The sequence below is a fragment of the Aquarana catesbeiana genome, linkage group LG07 (genome assembly GCF_042186555.1).
Source record: "Aquarana catesbeiana isolate 2022-GZ linkage group LG07, ASM4218655v1, whole genome shotgun sequence".
NCBI lineage: Eukaryota > Metazoa > Chordata > Amphibia > Anura > Ranidae > Aquarana > Aquarana catesbeiana.
The window spans coordinates 86,737,704-86,752,533 of record NC_133330.1 but is presented as its reverse complement, the minus strand read 5'-3'; the positions used below and the strand labels follow the sequence as shown (position 1 = coordinate 86,752,533).

The following is a 14,830-nucleotide window of genomic DNA, read 5'->3' as shown; positions in this document are numbered from 1 at the left end:
TATAGAAAACTGCTGCAGATTCCTGCCAGGGGTGACCTGTGGTACAGGATGGGAGCTGTCAGTAGACAGCTCACATCCCTATCTCTGCTTTTGTAGTTGTGCCTGCAGGGTTAACAACCCTTCTCCTCCCTCTGCTCTGAGCCAAGCAGGGGAAAAGTAGATAGCATAAAGATCGGAGCATGCAGCTCCAGCTCTCATGTTCTCTGTGCTGGCTGTCATTCCATAAGTATTCCAACTCAAAGGTAAATCAAAAGTAAAACAGTTCACATACAGTAAATGCACTTTAATAATATGAAATGGTATAAAAGTATAGTTGACCTTTATCTTTAAATTTATTCATAGGATCCTCTGGAATGCGCTATCTCCTTGTTGAACATGAACGCCAAGGTCCTCGCTAATATTCTTGTCTCACGTCTGTCCAAGGCAATATCTGACCTGATCCATGTTGATCAAACCCGGTTTATGCCAGGCAAAGGCACTGACATCAATATTCACCGGTTTATGCCAGGCAAAGGCACTGACATCAATATTCAACGCATTTTCCTGAACCTTTCCCTGACCTATGACAATACCAGCTCCCGTGTGGTGGCCTCCCTGAATGCTGAAAAGGTTTTTGATTCCGTAGAATGGGATTATCTGTGGAAGGTTCCTCATAGATTTGGTTTTGGGCCTAATTTCCTAAAATAGATTCAAATGCTCTATAGGGAGCCTAAGGCGAGGGTTCGTACAAATGATTGGATCTCTGATCCATTTTTGCTATCTCAAGGTACTCGGCAGGGATGCCCCCTGTCTCCCGACCTGTTTGCCCTGGCTCTGGAACCCCTGGCGACTTTGATCAGGGAGTCCCCAGCGGTCCATGGATTGCGGGTTGGGAGATTGGACCTGAATGATGCGGGGGCCCTCGCTAATGGCTGCCCTGAAGATTTTTATTGTATTTGGTGCATACTCGGGAATCAGAATGAATTGGTTTAAGTCTGTTATTTTTCCTCTGGATGGACAGGTGTCTGCCCTCCCTAGCGCCTCTCCATTGCGTTGGGTGTCTGAGTTCCGATATTTAGGGATACTGGTGACGAGGGATGTCTAACAATACTATTCCCGTAATCTCCTTCCCCTGATCTCCCTTCTCAGAGAAAGGTGTTCATCGTGGTCCGGCTCCCCTTGAACCTCCTTGAGCGCATCAACATCCTCCAAATGATATTGCTACCAAATTCAATTATATATTTCGAAATAGCCCAGTTTGGATACCAGCCTCTTTTTTTAGAGATGTGTATAGATGCATTAGCACCTTTATCTGAAACTGAGCCATCCCACATTTGGCTAAATCTACACTTCACCTCCCTGCACAGTTGGAGGGACTGGCGTCACCCAACTTCCAAGGATAATATTGGGCGGCTATTTTGGTGACAACATATTGGTGGTTTGAGGGGTCCCGTACTAATGCGGCGGTTTGTCCAGAGGCCGCCTGTTTGTGGTCCTTGTCGGATCTACAAAATTTAGCGTATAGAGCAGCAGGAGCATGTGCGACCATGCCAACCCCTACTAGGACCACGCTTCGTGTTTGGTTAACTGCTAAGCGACGTTTTTTCCAAGAAGCGCCCTGGTCTCTTGTACAACCTCTCTGGGGGAATCTGAACCTTCCCCACTTCAGATCAGTTCCCGACCCCCAAGTGTGGGCATGGTTTGGTATCACGTCAGCTGTTTGCTTTTTAATTCTCATATGTAGCCAATACATTTTTGAAACAAGGACTTTGAAGTTGCTGGCTCTTCTCCCTTATATCTTGCAAGACATTATGCCTGAGGGAACGCTGCTAACTTACTCCCAATTAAGTCGGACGTTTTGCTTGCCAGGTTAGATGTATTTTAGATACGTCCAGCTTCGCCATGCTGCCAGAGCCCAATTATCTTCTCAGCCTCCACTCCAGCTAGACCCTGTAGAAGCAGTCCTCTCACAAGAGGGTCTGAAAAAACTGCTCTCTACACTTTATGGGACACTGCTTAGGACTGACTCCCCAAAATTGAGAAATTGGGGGATCTATGGAAATCAGACATTCCCTCCCTAGACAGGGAGGATTGGGAGGACTGTTTTGAGCAATGCCCCAAGCTGGTAGTCTCATCGAGAAACAAGCTAATACAAAAAAAACTACTACATCGCGTTTACTATATGCCAGTTAGACTCCACAAAATATACCCAGATAGAGACCCTCATTGTCCATGTTGTCAAACCCAAATGGGTACCTTTTTTCATATACTTTGGGAGTGCCCCAAGATACAGACCTTTTGGGCAGCAATCTTTGACCTGATTAACACTAAATTGGAACTGTCAGTTAACATGTCTCCTGAGCTGGCTCTATTGGGGATCCCTGATGATGCTCAAAGATCGCATCATAGCAAGCAGCTGGCAGCTGATTTCTTACTTACTATTCTATGCTAAAAAGGCGATCATATGCAAATGGTCCTCCTCCTCCTGCTCTGTCTTCTTGGGAGGCTATGATTGATGCCACGTTACCTCTTTACAAGCTGACGTACATCAGTCGTGACTGCCCCTGGAAATTTGAGATGGTGTGGCAGCCGTGGACCTCTTTTATACTGATCTGTTGTAGTACCTCATAAACATAAACATCACCTCTCTCCTTCCCCTCTCTCTCGCCTCCTCTGTTATTTACCCTCCCTTTCCTCCCTGGGACACCTCCGGGGAGAGTGTAGCCCTCCCTCTAGATGTATATACCATGGAAGATACTGTGGGATTTATTGGAGACGTGTTTCTCCTTCTTTATTAAGATTGCTGAATGGTCATTATTTGTTCCCTCTTATTTTATTTTACGTCATTTTCATTTACTTTACTTTACTTTATGGTTAACTGTTATGGATGCAAAATCTGTTTCTATTGTACTGCCATGTCAAGTTGGTTGTTTCAGTTTTTCTTTCTGTATGTTCTATTATTTTATCCTTCAATAAAGAATTACTAATTGTTAAAAAAAAGTATTTATTAAAATTATTTTTTTGGGGGGGGATGATTATAATACTACAGCTGCTGTGTAAACTTATGTTCACATTTGCAGTGATAATGACAAGATGCAATGCCCCTCCTGGAATAGAAAACTGCATAATGGCATTGGGTATGAAAAGGTAAGTATAATTTTCAACTCAGTGTTCCCCACCATAATCAGCCATTCAAAGCACAATTTTTGAGGTTTTGGTGTTAAATATCTAAATACTTACATGCTAAAATTAGTTATAAAAGCTGTTTTTGGCAAATCCACTTTGAAGATGGCCTCCTTAGAGACATCGGCTCTATTAACGGCTCTGCTTGTGATGACATTATGAGCGAATCGGGATGTCACCTTACAGTCAATATTAATGCTGTAGACTTCAATATCGTTCACTGGCTGGAGAGTACAAATACATGAAAAGTGCCATATGGTATGCAAAAGTCAAATATTTAAGCTATTAGAATGTATATGAGATATAAAATTATATTGTAGATTTTATCCTGTATAATAATACTTTTTAACAGTGACATTAAACATGAATAATTAACCTTTATAAAGTAAGCTATGTAACACTGGTATGGATATAAAACTTTCTTACCTATGTGTACAAACTCTTTTAGTGTTGGTGCACTGGTCTACCACAAACAATATAACATTGTGAAAAGAAGTATACTGTACCTCCTAACTTCTTAACAACCGCTCAATGTATGGCACAGGGGAAGTGGGCCTTAAAGAAGTCCAGCCTGAGCTCATTTGGCTGGGCTTCTCCTAAGGGTCACAGGAGTGCAATTCGTTTTGCACTCCTGTGACCCGTTTTCAGCGGAGAGCGGTCTGGAGTCCGCTCTTCGCTGGTGTCACTTCCATCAGTCGAGGCAGCATGTAATGCTGACTTCCCTAGTCTGGATCCACTAGCTGCCTTGCTTGATGGCAGTCTCAGCGAGCCGCTGAGACGGCCTCTCCCCGCCCCTCCACAGCTCATCGCTCTAATGAGCGTGGAGAAGCAGACCAGGAACGATGCTGACTGACAGTCAGCATCACTTTGCTCGGGGAGGAGTGAGAACCGAGCCATCGGCGGTGTTCGGTGGCTCGGTTCTTAGTGCAGAGACGCCGGGGGGCAGCTGCAGTTCGGTCTGATGCTCCATCCACCGAGGTAAGTATGATTAGAAAAAAAAAAAACATACTTCTCTTTTAACACCCACATGCTGAACACATGCTTCCATGTTTCACTGTTGTTGTGTGCAGAGAGCATGCTCACTTTGCACTCTCTACACACTAGAGCTGCACGATTCTGGCTAAAACGAGAATCACAATTTTCTTGCTTAGAATAAAGATCAAGATTCTCCCTAATGTGTGTTCTAACTGTGGGGGGATGGGACTGTCTAGGAGGAGAGAGAGATAGGTGTTCATACTTAGTATGAACACACGATCTGTCTTTACTCCCCTGAAAGAACCGGGATTTGTGTGTTTACACACACAGATCCCGGTTCTCGCTCTGTCACAATCGATCATGGGGCCCTTGCAACAGCTCGGGGCACACGCTGCCAGCATGCACGCACCCCTAGTGGCCAGAAAGCGAAGCGACGTAAGGTAACGTCGATTTGCCCAGCTGAGCCAACCTGCCGTAGTAAAACTGCGGCGGCTGGTCCGCTAGTGGTTAAACTGACCTCATTTACAGACAGAAGTTCTTTCCTTTGATTTAAAACAACCAAAATGTTACAATGTTTCTCTTGGCTTTTTTTTTTTTTTACAGCTCGGAGCAGAGAACTTGTTACATAGAATCGAGGAAATGTTGGATTAAGACCGTGAGGAAGTTGAATCAAATTGAGATTGCGATTTTTTAATGATTAATCGTGCAGCTCTACTACACACTGAACAAGCTGTCACTGACAACTTCAGGTCACCATTAAGGATCGGAGCCAGTCAGTGGTGTCTCCAGCTTTCAAATTTAGGGGGGGCACATGGGGGGACAGGGACAAAAGTAGGGGGGCAACTATAAAATGTATATATATATCTCTATATCTATATATCTATATCCTGGGGCCCTTTACTACGACCCCACAACGGGCCCTTTCACATGTTCTGCAGTGAGCTCCCTTCCTACTGTATTGGGGTCCCCCAGGGTGGCAGAAAACAAGATATATATGTCACCAGCATATCAAGAAAATATAAGGATCCAAAGCAGTGGGAGAACTATCAGGGTTGCAAAGGTTGTCTTGCCTCCGGGCCCTGGTGTTCTGCCACTGTGGGGTTCCCCAGCCTCCTCTTGCTGTCCTGCCCCTGCTATTGACAGCTCTGGTCTGGCATCTCTTGGAATTTACAGGCTGGTCCTCCTGTCCTAAGGACGGGAGAAATCAGTCTGTTTTTTTCAGTAACTGAAAGTCCTGGTGGAGTCCTTCCTGCAACTCGCTCTTCTCCCTGCCAATGAGGATGCAGGTGAAGGAGCAGATCAGGCGGCCGTGGTTGTGTGAACGCTCACATTATGCAGTGTCAGCGAGCAGGGGAGGGGGGAGGAATCACCCGCAGGAGCTGACTGGGGACTCTCTCCCTCTTAGACATTGATTTTTTGTAAAAAAAAAAAAAAAAAAAATTTTTTTTTTTTTTTGGGGGGGGCACATGGTGGGGCACAGCATAATGTTGGGGGGGTCAGGGCCCCCTCTGGCCCCCCCCCCTAGGGTCGCCATTGGAGCCAGTGGGAAGGATCCTGATCATGTGACTGCTGTCACAGCCATTCAAAGCATTTACATGATCAGGAACTCCGCCTGCCTTTGTTCAGAGTGCCTTAAAGGTCCAACAAGTGGTGAAGAGGAACTAAACTCTGGAAGCTGTGCCCCAAAAAGGCAGAGAGTAGTCAAGAGACTAGTCACCACTCTATGCACTATGTCTGTGCTCTCCACGCAGCTGAACATTCCCCATCACTGACTTATAATGCCTTGTTATGCACTGTGTCTGAGTGGAAGTGGTCATCCTGGTAGAAGCAGCATTTTTATTTCCCCATGTCAGAACAGTGAGCAGTATAGTAATGGCATCATTAAATCTCACTCCAAATCTCCTAAGACTAGCAATCAGAGGCAGAAATATCTTAGATTCACTGCAGATATATAGCTATGAGGATGTAGGCAAAGGAGGGTCTCGGTACCCTTGCATATCAGAAAGCGCACTGCTATTTTTCAGAAGAAATTCCAGTATTAAATCTTCACTTTTTTAATTTAGTTTGACTTTAATATGTCTTACCTCTGCAACATTTCTCTTCTGTAAGTAAACACAAATAAAAAAAAATAACCCAATTAGTTTTCTAAAAGAATTGTTTTACTTTTACTAATTAAAATTTACTGTCAGAATGAGTTACTACAAGGAACACAGTGAAACTCCACAAAGTGGATCTGAAATGTAAAACATTAACAATATATGCAAATGTGTTCTTAAAAAGGTATATAGAACTGAATGGGACTTTAATTGTGCCTCTAAGAAGTATAAATAGATGAAAAACAATGAATGAAAAAATACATTATTTTGTTTTATTCAGTATAAAAACAGTTAATAATACATTACAGTTAATACGGTTGAAATGGATCCAGGGTGTGCAAATCCTCGATTTCAACAGCGTTTTGGCCTACGCGTTTCATGGACGAGGCCGATTCGTCAGGGCCTTTGAGAATGGCACAATGTGATCACGTGTAGAATCTCCTGTTTACTTGGCGGCCTCTGTAATAGGTAGTCCCGTCTTCTGGGCCACCATTGGACCACTATTCTATCATAGGAGATTCTCACTGTATGTAATTTGTTGGCGCTCCTCCCGCCCCCCTCCCTGTCTTCCCTAGGCTGCAGATGGGCATCGATCAGGCTGCACTGATGGCAATGGTGAGGCTGCTGCATTGATGGCAATGGTGAGGCTGCTGCATTGATGGCAATGGTGAGGCTGCTGCATTGATGGCAATGGTGAGGCTGCATTGATGTGGACTGATGAGGCTGCATTGATGGCACTAGTGAGGCTGCAGATGGCCATTGATCAGGCTGCATTGATGGCAATGGTGAGGCTGCAGATGGGCACTGACCCTTATTTTGCTTCAAAGTTCCTTATTTAAATTTTTTTTTTTCCTGAAACTTCCCTCTTAAAATGAATGTGCCTGTTATATGCCTGTGTGTGTTATACACCGATAAATACAATATTTATTTTTAACTTTTTAAAATTTTATTTAAAAATTTGCTTTTTAACCAGTTGCTGACCGCCGCACGCTGATGTACGTCGGCAGAATGGCAGGGGTGGGCAAATGGGCGCAATCGCGCCCTCCCCGCCTGCGGCGGTCAAATTTATTAGAGGACCCAGGGCCAGACCAATGATTTATGGTCTGGACCTGGTGATCGCTCCTAACGAATGGAAACATTCCTCTGTCTGTGTAAGTGTAAAAAAAGCCAGGATAAAGTGATGTCATTTCTCCTTGTGGGGTCTTTTCGATTCCAGTGAGAGGAGAGATAACATCTAACTATGAGTTGCACAACACTACACTAACACCAGTACACACAGGAACACTTGCCACCCCCCGATCACCCCCCCCAGTTAACCCCTTCACTCCCTGTCACTGTGTCACCAATTGCAGTTTTCAGATTTTTCACTGATCACTGCATTGGTGTCATTTGTGACGGAAATAAGTGTTAGGGCAGTTAGTAATAGGCCCCATTAGGTCTATGTTACCCCCCTAAACCCCCCTCATAAATGTTTAACCCCTTGATCGCCCTCCATTTAACCCTTTCACCCCCTGTTGCCAGTGTCACTAAACGATCGCCGTATTTGTGTCACGGGTAACGCTAGTTAGTTGATTCGTTTCACCGTCAGGCTTTTATAGCGTCAGGTGCCCCCATATATTACTTAATAAAGGTTTTAACCCCCTGATTGCCCCCTAGTTAACCCTTTCACCCCCTGTCACCAGTGATCACCGTATTAGTGTTACAGGTGACGCTGGTTAGTTTGTTTTTTTATAGCATCAGGGCACCCGCCGTATATTACCCAATAAAGGTTTAACCCCCTGATCGTCCGGTGGGTGATATCAGTTTTAGCGTCAGTCAGGGTCTGCGTTGCCCCAGGCAGCGTCAGATTAGTGCCAGTAGTGCTAACACCCACGCATGCACCATACACCTCCCTTAGTAGTATAGTGTCTGAAAGGATCAATATCTGATCTGATCAGATCTATACTAGCGTCCCCAGCAGTTTAGGGTTCCCAAAAACGCAGTGTTAGCGGGATCAGCCCAGATACCTGCTAGCACCTGCGTTTAACCCCTCTGCTCAGCCCAGCCCACCCAAGTGCAGTATCAATCAATGTTACACACATAACTGCAGCGTTCGAAGAGTCAGGCCTGATCCCTGCAAACGCTTACAGTTTTTTTGGTAGCATTTTTGGTCGCTGACAGTCAGGAGCTCTTTTTCCTGTGAGTCTCACTACTGTACCAGTAAATTTAGAGACCAAAATGTCAAATCGAAGGTACAGTAGTGAAGAGGCCTACACGTTTCTAAGCATGACAGATAGTGAAGAGGAAGTCACTCATCTGTCAGATTCAGGCTCAGAATACAATCCTGTAGACGAAAGTTCTGACGATGGAGTTGTGGTCCCTGCCAAGGTCACGCATACCCGACCCCGTTCTTCTGCTGTCGTTGAGGTGCAAGAACCGCAGCACTCTCATATGGAGCAGAGAGCCAGTATTAGTGCCGCTTATCCTTCTGGTGAACTGGCAAGCACCAGCGGCCTAGTACACCCCGGTCGTAGTCAAACCAGCACTGCAGTAACACGTGGTGACGTGGCGAGTCCCATAAGTGCAGTTCAAGCTGGTGCGGTGGCTAGCACAACTAGTGTCCTGCAGCCACTAAGAAAAAGATAAAGACAGGCCCATCGTGCCCATAGTGCCCTTCCTGCTGCATCTGCCAATCCTAATTGGGAGCCCACCACTTCTGCAGCACTCGTACTCCCCCATTCACTGGCCAATCCGGAATTCAGGTGGAAACAGTTGATTGTACGTCACTTGATTTTTATTCGCTGTTTTTCACGGAAGATCTCTATAGATCTATTGTGGACCAAAGCAATTTGTATGCTGGTCAATTCATTGCTGCTAATCCCCATTTGACCCTTGCCAGAGATTGGAAACCTATTACGGTTTCCGAATTTAAGACCTTTCTGGACCTATCCCTCCTAATGGGCATAACTAAAAAGAGTGAGTTTCAGTCATATTGGTCCACTGACACAATTCACCATATGCCCGAGTTCTCTGCCTCCATGGCCAGGGCATGATACGAGCAGATCTTGGGGTTCATGTGCTTCAATGACAATGAACTCTGTCGTCCTCGGGGTGACCCTGGATACGATCAGCTCTACAAAATCCAGCCCCTCATAAACCACTTACCAACAGTTTGTAGCCTTGTTTACTCCCCATCAAGTTGTCTGCATTGATGAGTCCCTGATTAAGTTTTCTGGCCGCTTGTCTTTCAAACAGTATCTTCCCAGCAAGCGTGCCAGATACGGGGTCAAGATGTATAAGCTCTGTGACAGGGCCACAGGCTATACATATAGTTTTATGGATTATGAGGGAAGAGATAGTCACGTAGAGCCGGAGAACTGCCCAGATTACATAAGAAGCGCTGATAAGATTGTGTGGGACTTGGTGTCACCCTTATTCTGAAAGGGGTACCACTTGTATGTGGACAATTATTACACAAACGTGCCACTTTTTAGTCACTTGTTTGATCACGGAATTGGCGCGTGTGGCACCGTGCGATCTAATTGCCGGGGCTTACCCCAGCGGCTTGTAGATTCCCGTCTTAGGCTGGGGGAGAGAGCCTGCTTGAAGTGTAATAATTTGCTCGCTGTGAAGTGGAGGGATAATCAGAATGTTTTCGTTCTGTCCTCCCTTCACGCAGACACGACGGTCCAAATTCCTATGGCGACTGGTGTTGTGGAGAAACCCCTCTGTGTCCCCGAATATAACCTTAATATGGGAGGGGTGGACCTCAACGACTAGTTGTTGGTGCCGTACCTAGTTGTGTACAAAAAAGTGTCTGTATACTTATTACAATTGGCTCTGATGAATGCTTCAGGACAAACTGGATCCTTCCTTAAATTCCAGGAAGAGATCATCACAGCCCTTCTGTTTCCAGAAGGTGCTGTGGCCCAACTTCCCAACCCAAATGCAGTAAGCCGGCTGCATGAGAGGCATTTTCCGCATGTCCTCCCTGGTACCCCTACCCAATGAGCCCCCCAAAGAAAATGTTGTGTCTGCAGAAAGCGCGGATATAGGCGTGACACCCGCTATTATTCTCCCTCCTGTCCTGACCGTCCTGGTCTTTGCATTGGTGAATGTTTTGAACGCTACCACACACTAGTGGAGTATTAGCGTAGGGTACAGCACTGCACAGACTAGGACACACATTCACAGGGTCTCCAAAGATGCCATCGCATTTTGGGAGACCCAAACCTGGAACCAAACCGTTATAGTTACAAAAAAAGTGTTTAAAAAAATAAAAAGTTAAAAAAAAAAACAAAAAAAAACAAAACAAAAAAAAAATAGTTGTTGTTTTATTGTTCTCTCTCTCTACTATTCTCTACTTTGTTTTATTGTTAACCATCATTGCTTAGCAGGTACGCCATTCAGCTGCAGCACTGATTTATTTATCTTGACAGCAACAGCGTTTCCTCCCACGATACATAAATCAGCGACTCCAGCACTTTGTGGAAAAAAAAAAAATGTGTAATTTTCCCAAAACTTGTGGCAAAATATAAAATATTCTCGATGTCCGCCGGGACCCGCTGATTGTTCGGGACACAAGCAAAATGGCAGTCTGTAAACAAGGCAGATTGTCGTTTTATCAGCGGGGAAGGTTTTGATCCTGTGTTTCTGCAAAGCAGGAACATGGTTCTTTGCCTTCCCCTAGTCAAAGCACCTCCCCCACAGTGAGTAAGCACAATCTAGGCATACATTTAACCCTTTGATCGCCCCTGATGTTCACCCCTTCCCTGCCAATGTCATTAGTACAGTGACAGTGCATTTTTTAAACCCTGATCACTGTATTAGTGTCACTGGTCCCCAAAAAGTGTCAAAAGTGTCAGTTAGGTGTCCGATTTGTCCACCGCAATATAAGTCGCTGATCACCGCCATTACTAGTAAAAAAATATATATATATGGTAAGTAAAGCTTACCATATGTTAGCAAGGAATATGGTAAGTAAAGCTGCCTTTTAATTGTACCCTAGACAAAAGAAGAGCTTTTAACCCTTGTAGTGGGGCTCTCCTCACAATGCAAAGGTTAAATGCTCCTTATTGACTAGTTTTGAATTTTCCCCAGCTCAGCTTTTTGTTTTTAATTCCTTTATTTTTTGGGCAAATAAGCATACAAAGATTACAGGAAACAGTGTTGACTGAAGCACAAAACAATCTTATAATAGGAGGTGGGATCAAAGACCATATCCCGGAACAGTAGTAACACACCAGAGCATAATGTTAGGCTTCATGTACACTGCTGCTGCTAAATGTATGTTTAGAAGCAGTTGGGCAATTTTTTCAACTGCTCCTGACCTTCCTCTATGTTATCTTATCAGTACATGTACACTGGGTCATTTACAGTCGTTTCTAGGCAGTTGAGTTTAGAGGCTTTTTTTGGAATGCAAAAAAATTGGTTCAGAAGCTCAGTTTAGAGGCATTTCAAGCGCCAAATGCTTCTAAATGCGGCTAAATGCAGTAACTCGCGTTTAGCTGCATTTTTTAGCCTGCACTCAGTCCTTATCTTGTACTTGGTAGGACACTGGTGGGACACTTTTTACTCCTCTTTTACAGGGGTTTAGTTGCACACATTTGCAAATACATGCATAAGCTGCAGGCCACGGCGAGGCACCCTGTATCCTGCAGACCCTAACTCTAACTTTGAAGAGTCTCCACAGTGGGAGCACATGTATTCTTATGGATAGATGAAGGAAAGATGACTGGAGGGAGCCCAACCAAATGTGTTCACAAATGTGTGCAACTAAACCCCTGTTTTTAACGCATACTGTTAGGCAGATTAATTCGGTTGGTTGCAGGCTGGTTGGTAAGTTGAGCTTGGAAATTCTTTGGTTTTATTTTACAGCTGTACAAATGGTCCAAAAGTCGGATGGTTCCTGCTGAACCAACCGTTTTCAGACGATTTTTAGCCTGTGTCTCCCCGGCTTAAGGGAATGGAAGATAGGTATTTAACAAATTTGAATCCCCAGCAAGTACCACCCCAAAAAATACACAAAAAAATTCCATGCACTCAGATCCACAGGGATAAAACCACAGTAAGGGCCCTTTAACATGCCGTTCTGTGCAGTGTGATTTCTCAGCACTGCACCAAAATTAACGTATACACTATTTTTTGAAATGCATGGCAACCAGATCACATGGTACATTTGTACCATGAGATCCATTGTGGGCAAACAATGTTGCGTTTGCTGCCTGCATTTGCACTCCGCAGCAGATCACAAGGATAGTGCAACTGGAATGCAGTGCAGGGAGCCGCACAGGAACGTGGCTTTCACGCACCACATTATAGTGTGAATGACCCTAAAACTAGCAAGCAGTCCTATGCAGCTCAGGATGGTGGAGCAGGAAATTCTCTCAGGGCCGTTCACATTGGAAATCAGTGCGGGAAACCCAGATTCCCTGAATCAATGCAATGCAAGGTTTAGGACACCCCAAATGCAGGTCACAATTGCAGTGCGTTTCACCACATCGGATCACATGAAGTACAGAAGTACCATGCAATCCAGTTGCAGTGCATCTCTAAAAGTAGTGCATGCACTACTTTCAGCACAGTGTTGTGTGATTTATTTCAAATGGGCTGAAATCTCACTGCACTGCACCCAGATCACATGTGAATCACACAGGACCTGTTGTCCCTCCGGGTGGATATCATACGACGTCCCCCCCTTCTTGCCGTGCATGCACGCCCCTTCTTGGCTCTTTACATATGATCAGCTGTGATTGGACACAGCTGATTACATGGTAAACAAATGCTGGTTATCAGCATTTCCTTTCCTCAGTGCTGTCACTGTCTGAGGAAGGGGACAGGGGACATTTACACTGATAATGAAGGCACTGATTATTAATGCAGCCCCTTCAGTGCAGCATATCAGTGCTGCCTTATCAGTTCAGCCTGATCAATGTCCATCAGTGCATCTTATCAGTAGCCATCAGTGCAGCCTCATCAGTGGTCATTTAGAACAGCCTCATCAGTGCAGCCTTATTAGTGCCCATCAGTGCAGCCCAATCAGTGCAGCCTCATCAGTGCCCATCCGTGCAGCCTATCAGTCCCCATCAGAAGAAAAATTACTTACTTGCAAAATTATATAAACAAAACGAAGATGAGGAAAGATGAAAACACTAAGAAAAGAGGGCGCAGCAGCCTAGTGCATTATCTTAAGGTACATTTATTCAGTCAGAAAACATAATAAAAACTACTCACAAAAGTGGGAGATATAAACGTTTAGAAAGGTCTTTGACATATGGCAGTCTGTCTACTGATTGCAGTCTCTGGGTCCTGGGGAGTGGACATATGAACCGCTGCTGGCTGATGCGTTTTGAAGGGATTCCTTCTTCATCAGAGCCTCTGATGAAGAAGGAATCCCTTCGAAACGCATCAGCCAGCAGCGGTTCATATGTCCACTCCCCAGGACCCAGAGACTGCAATCAGTAGACAGACTGCCATATGTCAAAGACCTTTCTAAGCGTTTATATCTCCCACTTTTGTGAGTAGTTTTCATTATGTTTTCTGACTGAATAAATGTACCTTAAGATAATGCACTAGGCTGGTGTGCCCTCTTTTCTTTGTGTTTTTGTCTACTACTAGGATATCCCTATCCTGGAGGGCAGCAAGGCCGAAAGCTAATATCTATATTGATCGTGTGATCATCTAGCAAATGCACCTGTGCGCAGGAGTATTTGTTTCTTTTGTAGTTTTAAGATGAAAACACTGCATGGGGATCACAGGGAGGATTCAGGAAGAGAGCTTGCCGGATCACACAGAGAGAGGATCTCCCACTGTGACACCGCCTGAAGCTGAAATGCCAGCCGCTGTCAAATAAAGTCCTGCCTCCTGGACCAGCTCCTATGATAGACATCACACTAGTTCAATTTCCCAGCATTGGACCAGTGTGCTGCCTATCATAGGAGCCGGTCCAGGAGGCGGGACTTTGACAGCAGCCAGCGTTTCAGCTCCAAGTGGTGCCACAGCGGGATATCCTCTCTCTGTGTGATCTGGCCGACTCTCCTCCCGATTCCTCCCTGTTATCCATGTGCAGTGTTTTGTTTTAATCTTCCCCACAGTTTTATTTAATGGCTGGTTGCTTCTGGCAGAAGCAGTGCGGCCTTTTTATGGGGCATCACAGTGGCCCACTGGGCCATTGCCTCCCTGCCCTCCGGCCCAGCCCAGTCCACCCCTGAACCAATCCCATCTTTAACCACTTGCCGACCGCCGCACGACTATATACGTCGACAGAGCGGCACGGGCAGGCAAAAGGACGTGTATGTACGTCCTTGCCTGCCCGCGGGTGGGGGGTCCGATCAGACCCCCCCCGGTGCCTGCGGCGGTCGGCAAATCTCCCCCGGCGATCGGAGGTGAGGGGGAGGCCATCCATTCGTGGCCCCCCCCTCGCGATCGCTCTCAGCCAATGGGATCATTTCCCTGCCTCTGTATTGTACACAGAGGCAGAGGAAATGATGTCATCTCTCCTCGGCTCGGTATTTTCCGTTCCGGGCCGAGGAGAGAAGACTGCAATGTAAGTGCACCAACACACTACACACAGTAGAACATGCCAGGCACACTAAACACCCCGATCCCCCCCCCGATCG

The 14,830-nt window shown here is 45.5% G+C and overlaps 1 protein-coding gene across 2 annotated transcripts in view; it reads right to left on the bottom strand.

Moving 5' to 3' along the window:
- The window catches only part of LOC141103142 (inter-alpha-trypsin inhibitor heavy chain H3-like), a 221,679-nt gene that overhangs the window by 198,878 nt on the left and 7,971 nt on the right, over positions 1-14,830 (bottom strand). For both annotated transcript variants that reach the window (XM_073592420.1, XM_073592421.1), the window contains exons 2-3: positions 6,222-6,239; positions 3,220-3,386 (exon numbers count right to left, since the gene is read on the bottom strand). In XM_073592420.1, coding sequence (XP_073448521.1) covers positions 3,220-3,386; positions 6,222-6,239 — 185 coding nt within the window. The remainder of the gene's footprint in view (positions 1-3,219; positions 3,387-6,221; positions 6,240-14,830) is intronic.